We start from the raw sequence: 14,815 nt of genomic DNA, 5'->3' as shown, positions 1-14,815 counted from the left end.
CAGCATATTGGGAGGCTGAAGTGGGAGGATTACTTGAGGCCAGGAATTCAAGACCAGCCTTGTCAACATAACGAGACCCTGTCTGTATAAAAATAATAAAAATATTAGCTGGGCATGATGATGCACACCTGTGATCTCAGCTATTTAGGAGGCTGTGGGAGGATCATTTGAGCCCAGGAGTTAGAAGCTGCAGTAAGCTATGATTGCACCACTGCACTCCAGCCTGGGTGACAGAGTGAGACCCTGTCTCATAAAACAAAAACAAAAATCCAGGCTGGTGCAGTGGCTCATGCCTATAATCCCAGCACTTTCGGAGGCTGAGGAAGGAAGATGGTTTGAGGCCAGGAGTTCAAGACCAGCCTGGGCAATATAACGAGACCCTCCATCTCTATTTAAAAATAAATAAAACAACAACCAAAAAAAAAAAAAAAGCCACTGCTTAAATTGAACAGATAAGATATTCACAAATGACTAAAATAAAAGGAAAAATATAAGTGTATAACAGGTACGATATATTCCGTAAGTTCTAAGATTATCATTTCTGTTAAAACTAAATCACTTCTAAAGTTTCCATTCATAACTTAAGACAGGCATGATAATAAAGGAGATTCATATACTTTTCTTTCAATATCTTTAAGAAGAGTGTATAATAAAAGTATGCTTGATTTTTGCCTCTCCCATTTCCAGTCACCAAATCCTGTCAGTTCTTCCTTCAAAAAGCCTTTAGAACCTCACTTTCTCTTCATTCCTGCCCTCAAAAATCCTGGTTTATACATTTTTCTGATTCCTACATTGTTTCATTTACTCAGTTTCTCTACTGAATTAATGTTTTAAAACAAAACTGTAAACATGCCAATCCCTGGTTAAAAAGACTTTAATATGTAACCACTACCAGCAAGATAATGTCCTAATTTCTTAGTTAATATTGATGGCACTAACCTCAACCAACAAAATTACAACCTTACCTCTAGCCCAATATCAACATCGCCCCCTACTTTCCAAAACGTATACACAGGTACAGAGACAAACCTCTGCTCCGTTCAAGTAGGTCTTACTCATTGGCCCTGAATAAGTCAGATATCAAACTTGTCTTACATTCTCATCTCCTCTCTAATCAATTAAATCGGTATTGCACAAACTTTCTTCTGGTGTGAATCACAGCAGGGCATGGATGGTAGGGGTGAGGGGGTATTAAAAAATAGAGTTTCCCAGGATCCTTCCCTGATTTAAGGTTGGATTCGGGAACTAATTTTTAACAAGCACCCAAGGTAATTCTTATGATCCTAACCTCCTCTTAAGGTACATCAAAAAGGCCTCCCTGAATTTTCCAATCTACCATTACTTCTCCTTTTTCTTAATTCCTAGAGCAATTTTTGTCTATACTATTTGCATGGCTTTTAGAGCAAACATCCTTATATTACATGGTAAGTAATGTGTTACCTATTTCCAAAAAGGATTTGAGATGGGTATATTCTCCTATTGACTTTTTAAATGGAATAGTCTGTTTATCTGAATAAAATGCAGAAGTTTTGAGGTGTTTGCAGAGCAAACTTTCCTTTTTCTAGTACCTTACACATCCTAGGTACTCAATAAATTTTTACTAATGAAGATGAAATTATTTTAGAGAATGTATAATGGCTTCCTTCAATCCAGTTATACAGAAGTATCTACAATAGGATAAAAAGTGTACCTATACCTATAGAAAGCATTTAGAAGCAAAACAAGCTTTTATATATCACAGGGTGATGTGGTAAAACGCTTTTGGCTTAGGATCTCCACCAAATTTAAACTTAGAAAAAGATTAAAACATTTTTGTACCACACAGAAATAACTCTTATATTATAATGTGACTTAATAAATTTTTTCTTGACATTTCCTTAGAAATTTATGTTTATAATATAATTTATTTCATTAAACCACATACCTTGTTTTTTTTACAGTGATGTTGCTGCTGAGTTTTTCTAGCCGACATTCTCCAGTATCATGGTTAATAATCAAAATGCATTCTTTTAAGTAAGGTTTTTTTGAACCTTTGAAAACAGTTACTGGTGGAGTTGAACCCTGTTTAAAAAGTTAATTATTATTACTTAAAATTTATCATAGGAATTCACTTGGGAAGGCCTTTGAAATCTTGATTCTGGGTTTCTCCTTCTATGTTATACTTCAAGTCACCCATAAACTACCTAAATTTACTACCCTGAATCCAAAGAGTGTAGTAAAAAAGACAGATGAAGACAGGCTGAAATCTCAAAGCTGCTGTCATTGAGGAAAGGGAAGACAGGAGGTACTCACCTTGGGACAGTAAAGATTTGTTTCTTTGGCCTATAATGAGTAATTGAGATTCAATTCGAATACAACCAATATATTTTATGGATAAGGAAACAGAGCCTTGAATCATATTTTCTATTCCTCCTTTTTTTTTTTTTTTTTTTTTGAGACAGAGTCTTGCTCTGTTGCCCGGGCTGGAGTGCAGTGGCATGATCTCGGCTCACTGCAACCTCCACCTCCTGGATTCAGGTGATTCTCCTGCCTCAGCCTCCAGAGCAGTTGGGACTATAGGCATGGACAACCACGCCCAGCTAATTTTTATATTTTTAGTAGAGACGGGGTTTCACCATGTTGGTCAGGCTGGTCTCGAACTCCTGACCTCAAGTGATCCACCCATCTCAGTCTCCCAAAGTGCTGTGATTACAGGCAGAAGCCACTGTGCCCAGCCTCCTCATCTTCTTTCTTATTGCTTTATAAGTTTAATTTTTAAAATCTGGCATTTTCTTAAAGCAGTACCTCCCTATGCATATTAAGGAACACCTCTTACACTAAACCCACTAATTAATTTTAGCATATGAGATAAGCAGACATTATGTGCTTAATGATGTCATATGAAAGTACACTGCACCATCCATAAAATACTCTTGCCAAAAACCACACAAAAACCCCAAAGAATTTAATTCTTATCAAACCCCAAAGAATCTGTAATCCAGCCTGCCCTTAGATATAAAACTACCAATATATAGAAAATAGAAGGAATAGAGGAACAAGTTAAATACATCCAGATAGAAGTAATTTGAAGTTCAGAATGTAGGTATATTCTCTAGGACAGATAGTACGGTTTTTCCAACAAACCAATGGCATAAAAAAGAGAAGAGAGCCAGGTGCAGGCACTGTAGTACCAGCTACTTGTGGAGGATGGGTGCTGAAGCAGGAGGACAGCTTGAAGCCAGGAGTTCTAGGCTTCAGTGTGACATAATCACACCCGTGAATAGCCACTGCACTCCAACCTGGGCAACACAGTGAGACCCTGTCTCTAAAAAAGATAAATTAAAAAAGGGGTGGAGAGGAAAGGAAGGGACTTTTAAAGAATAAAAGAGACAAGAAATACAATATTCAAATACAATGTAGAAATCTTATTTGGATTCTAGTTAGGACATTTTACAGACAAATGTCTGTAAAAAACACGTTTTTGAGATCATCACAAAATTGTGACTATGGACGAAGTATTATTATCAATTATGTTATTTGTGATAATAGCATGGTGCTTAGATAAAGATAGAAATGTCCTTATCAGTTAGAGATACATAAGTAAGCATTGATGAAATGGCACATTGTCTGGGATTTGCTATAAAATATGCCAAGGAAAAAAATGGTAAGACTCTAGATTAAAAAATAAAAAGATTAGCAAAATGTTGATAATTGTTAAAGCTCAGTGATGGGTACATGTAATTCATTATACAATTCTGTTGGCAATAAAAGAAACCTAGATCATTACTAATAAACTACATCTACTTACATGCTCCTCCCCTATCTTTTGTCCCTGCTCCATCAAACCTGAAGGAATTTTACGTTTGTCATTCTTTTGCTTTATCCCACATATATGTATTTCTAAACAATTATTTGTGTATGTTTGTCTTTGGAGTTTATAAAAGTACATTAAATTTTAATGGATTTATCATAATAATTTTATCAAATATTACAAAAATAATAAAATAGTACTGTTAGATCAGGTTAGAAAAGGATGACCTCTAAAAAGGCTAAGTGGTGTATCATATTAAAGTTAATCATTAGAGATTTACTAAATGACCACTAGGAGGAGTATAAGATAAATTAGGTAATTGAAAATGCCATAAAAGATGGGTAGGTTAGAGATTTCTGAAGGTATGGAGGGAAAATTATAAATGTAAAATAAAGGAACAGTTGTTTGTGGGTTTTCTACCTCTCCCAAAGACTAAAGTAATCTACAGAAAATCAAGAATGCACAACACATAGATGAAGACATGTCTGGGCTAGCTCTAAAACAGTTAGATGTGGAGCACTTAGTTGAAGCCCTGGTAAGCTGGAGAGTCAGGAGCATGATCATAACCAAACAAAGTGGGTCTACTTGGCTGGTAAGTAAATTTTTCAGATGTGTTGACTGAAACAAGTAAGATACCCCAAAATAGTTACCTAAGGACTCCAAATTACAGTTGATAAGAGATTTGTGCAAGATATTCTTCTTAATGATATCTGTAGTCTTAATTAGAATGGAATACATCTAAAAATTACAATGTATTATTGTTCTCTGAGATCCTGAAAATAAGAACTAATCATTAATTTTTAAAAAATTGCTCTCAGCACCTGAAGAAGTATCAAGACCTTTATAAATATTCAATGAAGGTTAAATATGAACAATATAGACAATTTCTGGTCGTAAGTAACAAATGAAACAAATCTTTCATAATCTCTACAACTGCCATCTACATTTTGAACAAGTTTTATAAATGTAAACTTTCTCCCTCATTAAATTGAACACCATTCCTAACTTTTAAGCTTCAGTTTCTGTCCATTCCTTATTCAATACCCCAAGAAAGGCAACTACTAAAGTACCAGACAACTACTAAGCATATGAACTATCATTGCCTCTAAATAACTATTGAATACCTCCTATCGGCTCCATGTTCACTGTGATGACACACCTTCAATCGTCATTCACCTAGATTATTGTTATTCTCCTCCCTACTCTCTTTCTAATTTTGTTCCCCATTCTGTGGGCAGGCAAATCTAATCGTATTGTTCCCATGCTTAAAAATCTTTCTGTGCTTAAAAAACTATGTATTCAGATAAAGCCATATTCCATAAACCTGCACATGGACCCTCCATGATCTTCTCATCTACTCTCCAACTTTCTTAATTTGCCACTGTTTACAAACCACATAGAATTGCTTATAATTGGTTTACATGAATGACTGACTTAGGATTGTCAACCAAAAGACAAAACTGTAAAATAAAATATAAAATAAGTGAGTGGGTCATGTGTGGTGACTCATGCATGTAATCCCACCATTTTAGATGGCTAAGGATCACTTGAGCCCAGGAGTTTCCGACCAGCATGGGCAACATGGGGACAACCTGTGTCCACAAAAAAAAATTAAAAATTAGCTGGGCATGGTGGTGCACATTTGTAGTCCTAGCTGCTTGGAAGGCTGAGGCAGGAGGATTGCTTGAGCCCAGGAGTTTGAGGCTGCAGTGGGCTATAATTGTGCCACTGCACTCCAGCCTGAGTGGCAGAATGAAATCTTGTCTCTAAAAAATAAATAAAATAAAATAAGTGCGTGCATATGTTATTTGAGGGAATAAAAGGACTCTTAACCATACAACAAAGGAATCAGAACCAACACCTCAACATAGGGGAATGAAGAGAAAATATAAATATAAATAAAAGAAGTGATAAAAGAAATCTGGCTATTTATATATACTTAACTTTAAATGGATAAGAATAGACTTGGTCGGGCACGGTGGCTCACGCTTGCAATCCCAGCACTTTGGGAGGCCAAGGGAGGTGGATCATCTGAGGTCGGGAGTTCGAGACCAGCCTGGTCAACATAGTGAACCCCCAACTCTACTAAAAATGCAAAAAATTGGCTGGGCATGGTGGCGGGCACTGCCTGTAATCCCAGCTACTTGGGAGGCTGAGGCAGGAGAATTGCTCGAACCCAGGAGATGCAGGTTGCAGTGAGCCAAGATTGCGCCACTTCACTCTAGCCTGGGTGACAGAGCGAGACTCCGTCTCAAAAAATAATAAAAAAAAGAATAAGAATAGACTGTCTGAGAATGTATAATGTAAGAGCTAAATAAGTATTCTTGACATGAAGATATTCTATAATGTAACACAATATCTTGGCAAAAACTTAGGTGTCTGGCTGAGGTGGAAAGAAAGAGAAGTGGAAGGGAGGAGAAAAAAAGTCTTATTATTAAGGGATAATAAATGTATTCTAAAAATCTCACTTGATAGAGGTAGGAAAATAATGGAGGAACTCAGTTTTCATATAAGAAAATAAAATCATATGCCTCATTATGAACACCAGGAAAAGAAAATAATCAATAATGGAATGGAAAAGTATACTAGTACCCCCAAAGTAATAAGAATAATCAAAAAAAGCAATGAAAAAAAATCAAAGACAAAGGGAAAAAAAGAAATGGTTGGTAAAACTAATAAAGAATATAAAAGAAGAAACAACAAATATTTAAAAACTAATAAACTATAAGATAAATAAAAATCAAGTATATCAATTTTGAACTAAATGTGAATAGACTGAATAGACAGTATTCTCCCAATAAAAACAGAAAGTGCCAAACTGGGTTTAAAAATAAAACAGCATACTATATTAACAAAAGATATACTTCATACAAAATGTCAGCTAAATAAAAGGAAGAAACACTAAGATTCTATGAATACACAAAAGAAAAAAAGTAAAGGTAGCTATATAAATGTCAGCTAAATAAAAGGAAGAGACACTAAGATTCTGTGAACACACAAAAGAAAAAAGGTTGATATATATATATACATACATATATATACATATATACATACATATATACATATATATACATACATATATACATATATATACATATATATATACATATATATATACATACATATATATATCAGAGAAGTAGGCACTTAAGCTTAAAAACACAAAAATAGGACAAAAATGTTATTTTGTAATAATTAAAGATATACTTCATTAAAAAATATAACTTTAAAACGATGTTAAAATAGGACTCTGGTCCTAAAATCAGATGAGGTCCCAAGAATGTAATGGACTATGTTCCTATGTCGGCTAAGTAAACCCATTGGAGAAAACCAGACTAGGTTCATTTGGGAAGGGACTTTGCCCAAGAGGGTCATCTGGAGTACCCCTCATACATATAGGAGCCTCATAAGTGTAGGATTTGAGGGTTGAATTATACATAACCACTAGAAATGCATTGCCTGAATAATAGAAGGATAGTTAGAAGTTTGCAGTGGGCTATTTCGTAAAAGCCCACAGAAGCACCCCATAAGATAAAGAGTCAATGCCAAAAATATGCCAATCTCAGCACCAATGACAAATCTTAACAGTCAAGTTAAGTAAAACTTTTTCTTTCAAAATTCAACACTTTGAAATTTTGTAGCAATCATGGAGAACTGTTTGCAAGGAAGAGAGATTCGTAAATGCCCACTATTTAACCAGACTATCAGTGTTCGTTTTTATTAATTTTTCTGTATTTGGTAATACCATAGAAACCTAAGACAAATGGAATTAGAAAATCTACCCTATCAAAGAACCAAACATACTCTTAAAATTATAATATAATAAAAGCTCTATTTTATGGTCTGACTCTACGCTTCCTAGGCAGTTATACCAGGATGACGAAAGCAAGTTCATATAAACAATAGAAGAATCTAAATGCCTCAAACTAATAACCATTACATTTCCACAAAAAACCTACAGAATTAAGAACACTGAAGAAAAGCAAACCTCCTACCTGCTTGAAGATGTTCTTTAAGTGAAGGGGGAAACCCCTCACAAAGTCTATCTGAGAATGTAATTTCCATTGTTATTCATGATTGTTCAAGGACTACATACCCAGGAGAAACAATATTTGCTTTTGACAGATGGCGATCTAAATAACTCTTTCATTCTCTTTTTTTTTGTGGGGTGGGGGGGCTTTTAAAATAACCCTTATTTTTTAAAAGTTAATATGTGCATTATAGGAAACTGAAAAGCACAAGAAGCAAAGAACAAAGTCATTCACAATCACAAGCAGTTTATAGTTTGACATGTTCTTCTAGATCCTGTGTGTGTGTAGACACAACATCCAATTTTATGGGACTGACATTGTACAGTATGTATCATGATTTTTCACACATCATGAATATTTACCAATTCAAAATCCCAAAGCTATATGAGTATTTTGATAACCAAGAATACACTACACCAACTCAAACTGCTAAAAAAAAAAAGTGATCCTGCCTTTCTTGGGACAAAAATTTCATAGAAGACAAAAATGGCAACACGCCTCTAGATAGAAGCATTGGCAGAGTTGCAATTTAAATCCTGCATTCCCTTAATGCTCAATTTAAAATGAAACACACAGCAGCAGAATACACTAAGTATAATGTTTTTAAGAGAATTCATTAGCAGATCTATACCATTAAAATATTAGCAAAGTATATTTCCATTGAATTACTTAATGTACTCCTATAGTGCAGCCAAAAGAGATGCATATATCAATGGCTATCAAAATGTAAATATGGACATATATGGACACATCTGCATACATCTCTGCCTGTATACTTCCTTCTGCCCCTCTGCTGCCAACCTAATGAACAAGTCCTGGCATACACTGCTCAGAGGCAGCTTAACAATTCCATCTCCAAAATGCATCTTTTCTATCAATTATAACAAAGGTATTTACAAATTGGCTAATTCACTAGCTCTAGTTTTTATCATAAGTTGTCACCCCATTCATAAAGCTTAGATGTTGCAAAATAATGAACTTTGTCCACAATGAACACAGGCACTTTAGTAAAAACGCTCATATAGACCTGTGGTTATCATCTAAAACCATTGTCTAGATATGGAGATACTAGCAAAGAGCCCTTCCCTTCATCCTTCCTCTTCTCCCTCTTCTACCATCCCAGTGACTAAGTATAGGATGTCTAGCTCCAAGAGATGGACTAATAAAGGTCACCCCCAGAAGACAGGCCTTCCTAAAAACTAATAAAAGGACATTCATAAAGGGACTGATTTACTACATCTATTTTTAACATACTTTGAGCATTAAGACTTATCCTTTAATACACAATATTAACTAAAATGCACATATAGAACAATGGTTAGACCATCTGAACTAATCTCAGGAGCACAGAACTCTTCTCCTTGCATACCTCCTCCCCCCTCTCCCCAACTCTTTCATTTTCACTGTTTAAATGAGTTATAATTAATTTATATTATATAATAGACCCTTTATCAATCTGATTCCTAAATATCTAAATATTACCCTCCTTGTCCTCATATGCACCCCTTTTGACCTAGCCTACATATATGCCTACATATGTAACTACATATATGCCACTAGGCATTATATGTAGTTCTTCAAATGTTTAACAAACTTTCTTTTGTTGTTGTATCTTAGTCCTTGTCTTTTTCTTTTCTCTGACTAAAATGTCCTTCCCTCTCTCCTTTACCCGGGTAACTTTAACTCATCTTCAAAACTCAGTGTGTCCTGACGTCTCCTCCCTGTACCCTGGCTGAGATACCTCTCTTTCCTGTTTCTATAATATTCTATGTATATCTTTTTATAGTTCTTAGATTTCTACATTTTAATCAGTTATTTCCTGTCTCTCCCATTAAATGATAAAATGTTTCAGGACACTGACTGTGTCTAGTCTACTTCTGTATTCGCAGTGGCAGCTACCTAGAATAGGACTTATCACACAGAATGTCCACGCATATACACACACACAAATACTGAGGCATATTCTTTTTTGGACATATCTGTGGGGGCTTGTGGAAAGGGGCGGTGGTGGTGGTAGTGACTTTTTCCCAAATGATTTCTTTACAATTTCTGAAGTTTACAATTCACAGGCTTGAAAACATAGGCCTCCTGTAACTGTGCTTCCTTTAAGACATATTTCAATTGAGACCATAACCAAACACCTGGAAGATGGTAACTCTTGGTTAAAGCAAGATATGAATGAATGACAAGGGTTTATTATTAAACATAAGAAACCTCATTTCTTTGGAGGAGAAGAGCAATGCAAGGGATGAGGATGGGAGGGTGGCAACTTGAGAAAACAATATTCTACTTGGCAAAAAAAAAATCCAACTAAAGTGATTCTGCAAACCAATCATTACTGATCAATAATACTATATAGCCTGAGACAATAGACTAGTGGTTCCTGTTTGTTGTTGTTGTTGTTTGTTTGTTTTTTGAGACAGAGTTTCTTGTTGCCCAGGCTGGAGTGGGATGGCGCAATGGTTCCTGTTGTTAATGTGAGGCTTTAAACTCTTAAAATTCAGTGGTTGGTTCAGGTTTTTCTTTAATAAACATCATAAAGCAAAGAAGCCTCAGGTTACTGGAGATTAAATTTCCAAATTGTTTTAGAGATACTAGAACCTGAACAATTTTTCATAAGAGTAATACAACGATTAACTTATCTACAACATCTCATACTAAATAGATTTTTCATTTCCTTGAGTTCCAGAGAGAACAAATAGAAATATTCAATAAAAAGCCTATACAAATTTAATTAGCCTTAGGAAAATCTCCAGAGACAGTAACTGACACAGTCTGACATAACAGTGGGCTCTCAATAAATGGTTAACTGATAAAAAATAAGAGAAAGACAGCAGATGAGAGGATAGAGAGTTTACTTGCTATACGTATAACCATGGTAAACCATCTCATTAATGCATAAAGGAGAATGTGGATGGACCAGCACAAAACCACCCCTATTACAAAAATTAAACAAAACAAAGAAAAAATCTCAAAAAATCCAGCATTTTCTTTATGTATTAAAGTATAAAGTTACAGTCTTGATTTTTTTTCTGAGAATAGACAAAGTCAGTATAAAAGAAAAGAAAAAGAAACTTAAGCTGAATACTCAAAAATTTCTAACTCAAGGACTGAGAAAACTAGAGGATACAACAAAGAACTTGTATTTGTATGCAAATAGTATTTGGTACCGTTACTTGGATACATCTGGAAATTTTTTTAATGGACAAAACTTTTGGTTAGGGCCTCCCTGACAGTCTCTTCCTTTTTAAAACCACTCCTCAAACTCCAGCTGAAGTTCTTTCAAAAACACAATCTAATCATTAGAATTCTAATCATTGGACTTTCAGCCAGAGTTTGAGGAGTGGTTTTAAAAAGAAAGAGATTTTCTAATCTAACAAATCTAAATCTAATCATGTTACCTCTCTGTATTAAAACTTCTAATGGTTTTCTAATACCTATGGGATAAAGTCCAAATTCTACATTACAACATAAAATATCCTTCACAATTTCATCTTGACCTACTTTTCTAGTCTCTGTTGCTATCAATCATTTTTCTTTTTCTTTTTCTTTCTTTCTTTTTTTTTTTTTTTTTTGAGACGGAGGAGTCTCGCTCTATCGCCCAGGCTGGAGTGCAGTGGCGTGATCTCGGCTCACTGCAACCTCTGCCTCTCAGGTTCCAGCGATTCTCCTGCCTCAACCTCCCAAATAGCTGGGACTACAGGTGCCCACTACCATGACTGGCTAATTTTTGTGTTTTTAGTAGAGACAGGGCTTCACCATGTTGGCCAAGCTGGCCTGGAACTCTTGACCTCGTGATCCACCCGCTTTGGCCTCCCAAAGCGCTGGGATTACAGGGGTGAGCCACCGTGCCCATCCCATTTTTCATTATACTATGATTTACTACATAAAGTCACTTATTCCACAAACTCTTTGTTCTTTCAGCATCAGAGCTTTTCACATACTGTTCTGTTTGCTTATTCTACTCCTTGTTTACCCAATAAAATCTTACTTGTCCTTTAAAGGCTCAGCTGAAATATTGCTTGCTTTATGAAGCTTTTTAAGATTCCACCAGGCAGAGTATTTGCTTCTACTTATGTGGTTACATAGAATTTCATATATGCTCTAACTTATAACACTAGATGTTATGTGTCTGTCTGCTATAAAAGATTAGGACTAGAAGGCAAGGGATATGTTACTATCCTAAGGTCAGTGTTTAAAATCTGGCTTATAGTAGGAATTTAATAAATATTTGTTTAGACTCTAATTTTTTTTCAAATCATTTGCTATGATAGTTCTTGGAACTATTAAATGGACTAAAGTATTTTAAGATTTTTTTTTTTTGCCTAAAGTAGTTTAAAATATGGTTTTTGCTTTGCTGTGCTTACTAATTACTTTAACCAATTATCACTACACAAATTGTGCAATTATTTTCATTTAAATTTACTGAGCATCCCACAAAAGTGATCACTTTAAATATACAGAAATACTCACTTCTATATTTGGCAGAGTTACGGTCACCTGTTCACCTTCACCAACCTCAAGGTATCCTTCAGAAGAAGTGTCAATAGAAGCAGGTTTGAAGTCATCTAAAAATAGATACAAATACCAATTTTTATAAAATGTAATGATATTTGGATATAAAAATTATGAGCATGTTTCAGAATGATAAATCATTTTTCAAGAGCTTTGTAATTAAAATGGTTTAAAGTATTCATATTACAAATGAACAAACAAAATACAATCTAGTTTATTTATTTCTGTATGCATAATTCTGAGAAAAAAGAAATAGCTATACTCTAAAACAGAATTACTGACACTCATGCTTCCATAGAATCCTGTTTAGATCAAGATGAACCTGACTAATGTGTTCTACTGCTAAAAACTAAATAATGTCAGTGTTTTCACAACTTGCTAAAAAACTGATATTGGTAGAATGTTTTCAATTTTCAGTCCTTTTTTCCCATAAATTTTTCTTTTTTATGTCATTTTTAATGGCTGCTGACTTAGTTCATGAATGTTGGCTCATAAATTTTTTTTAAAGCACCTTTGGTGCCTACTACCACTTGTCTGTCATTCTACTACCACTTGTCTGTCATTCTATCAGAACAAAATGAATGAATACATAGCAAATACAGTACATATTAACGAAGAAACTTAAGAAAAAGTAATCTTTCTAGTTTAACAGTTTTTTTCATGAATATGTACACCACTAAATGATGTATAATTTAACCAAATCTGTCACTTTAGAAGATCTTAAAATAAAATTTAATTTTGAGTTAAATCATAGTTCAAATGACGCCATTAAAATCTATCATCTAGGAGGAAATTCAGGGTAGTAAGATATTTCACATGTTAAACAAGCTTAAAAACCTCTAAGCAATTAAAGCCATTTAAAACTAATTCATATGAATATACATCAACAACTAATAATTCTGATATATAGTTCCCTGTGGTATATTTACATTAGCTCCTTATTAAAATATGGTATAATGCAAAAGAGAACAAAAATTAAGCTTTGACTTTTACACAGTGACACATGTAACCACCAACCAAATCAAGAAATAGAACATTACCAGCTCCACAGAGGCCCCTCCCAGTTATTACCCATTGTTCCAAAAGATTAATCTTCATATTAACAAAAAGGCCCCAAAGGCAGAAAGTCTAAATCCAAAGTACTGGATATTTATAAGTGGAATTTAGGGACTTATAATTAGCAAACCTTGGGAAAGGAGAATTTTCCAATAATCATCAAATTATTGCTCTGTAAATAAACAAAGGCTGGCCCTGCTTCACGATGAAAATTAAAATAGCTGACATTTATGGAACACTTACTACATGCCAGGCACCATGCTTAACACTTCATATTTACCTCTTATAACAACTCTGAAATAAATGAAATCCATTCCTCTATTCCTTAAATAAACATAAATGCAAATGAATATAAACAATTTACAGAAAGTATTTTTATAATATAGTTTATTCTTCATGGTGCTTTAATTAAAAATTGAATAAGATCTTGATGCTTATTCCTAGATTTTAAGATACAGTTATAAAAATAACATAAGCAATATGAAAATGTGAAAGAGTTTTGATTTACAGTATATCCCTAGAAAGTATAACTGAAGAATCAAAGGATAAAGATTAGACTGAAAATAAGTTGAGGAGTTTGTTAGCAGTGGCAAAGTGAGAAAAGTGAAAGGTATAATTAAGGTGTTAAGTTTTAGATGCTTGAAAAAGGGTTTGGACTGAGGGAAATAAGTTTTAAATAATGTCAATTGTTGAAAGGACAGTGCTATTGAGGAGAAAAAAATCAGAACTGAACTTGAGTAAGTATCACAGAGATAAAGTAGAAGAAGCCAGAAAATCTAAGAGAATGAACACAGATATGAACCAAAACAACAATAATTAACAGCTATTACATGCTGATCAATTTTAAAAGTTTTTCCTGATGATTTTTACTTTGAAGCTTCACACCAATCCTGAAAAGTAGTGAATACTCCATCTTACAGATAAGGGAAGTGAGGGTGGAAAAAAATTAAGTTCCTTGCCCAAGATCATGCAACTGTTTTCTAAAGGTAGAAAAACGAACTACAAAAACCAGTTAGAATAAAAAAGATGAAAGGTTGGCCAAGATATATCAATGTCAACAAAGAGAGAAAAAAAACTTTAGTTTGGGCTAGCAAATACCATTTATGAATCTAAAATAAGAACCAAAGTCATTTTATATGGATATATACAGTAGAAATGAAGTAACTGCCTCATAAAATCTTTCACTATTTATAAATAAGTTATCGTCATGCCCTATGTGGGTGCCTATACTAGTGGACTTTGTTGATCCGCAACTTTATTTATTATTATTATTTTTTGAGACAGGGTCTCACTCTGTCCTGCATGCTGGAGTGCAGTGGCTAGATCTCGGCTCACTGCAACCTCTGCCTTCCGGGTTCGAGCGATTCTCCTGCCTCAGTTTCCTGAGTAGCTGGGATTACAGGCACATGCCACCACACCCGGA

General features: G+C 34.5%; 1 protein-coding gene across 5 annotated transcripts in view; it reads right to left on the bottom strand.

The window, feature by feature from the left end:
* The window catches only part of EAF2 (ELL associated factor 2), a 59,368-nt gene that overhangs the window by 37,682 nt on the left and 6,871 nt on the right, over positions 1–14,815 (bottom strand). For 4 of the 5 annotated variants that reach the window (XM_001165769.6, XM_009446276.4, XM_009446275.5 and 1 more), the window contains exons 2-3: positions 12,295–12,389; positions 1,925–2,061 (exon numbers count right to left, since the gene is read on the bottom strand). In XM_001165769.6, the coding sequence (XP_001165769.2) occupies positions 1,925–2,061; positions 12,295–12,389 (232 nt within the window). The remainder of the gene's footprint in view (positions 1–1,924; positions 2,062–12,294; positions 12,390–14,815) is intronic. The other variant, XM_063806167.1, reaches the window with a different exon arrangement.

This window comes from Pan troglodytes, chromosome 2 (assembly GCF_028858775.2).
Source record: "Pan troglodytes isolate AG18354 chromosome 2, NHGRI_mPanTro3-v2.0_pri, whole genome shotgun sequence".
Taxonomy (NCBI): domain Eukaryota; kingdom Metazoa; phylum Chordata; class Mammalia; order Primates; family Hominidae; genus Pan; species Pan troglodytes.
Note: the sequence above shows the minus strand (reverse complement) of the source record. Positions and strands in the feature narration are given on the sequence as shown.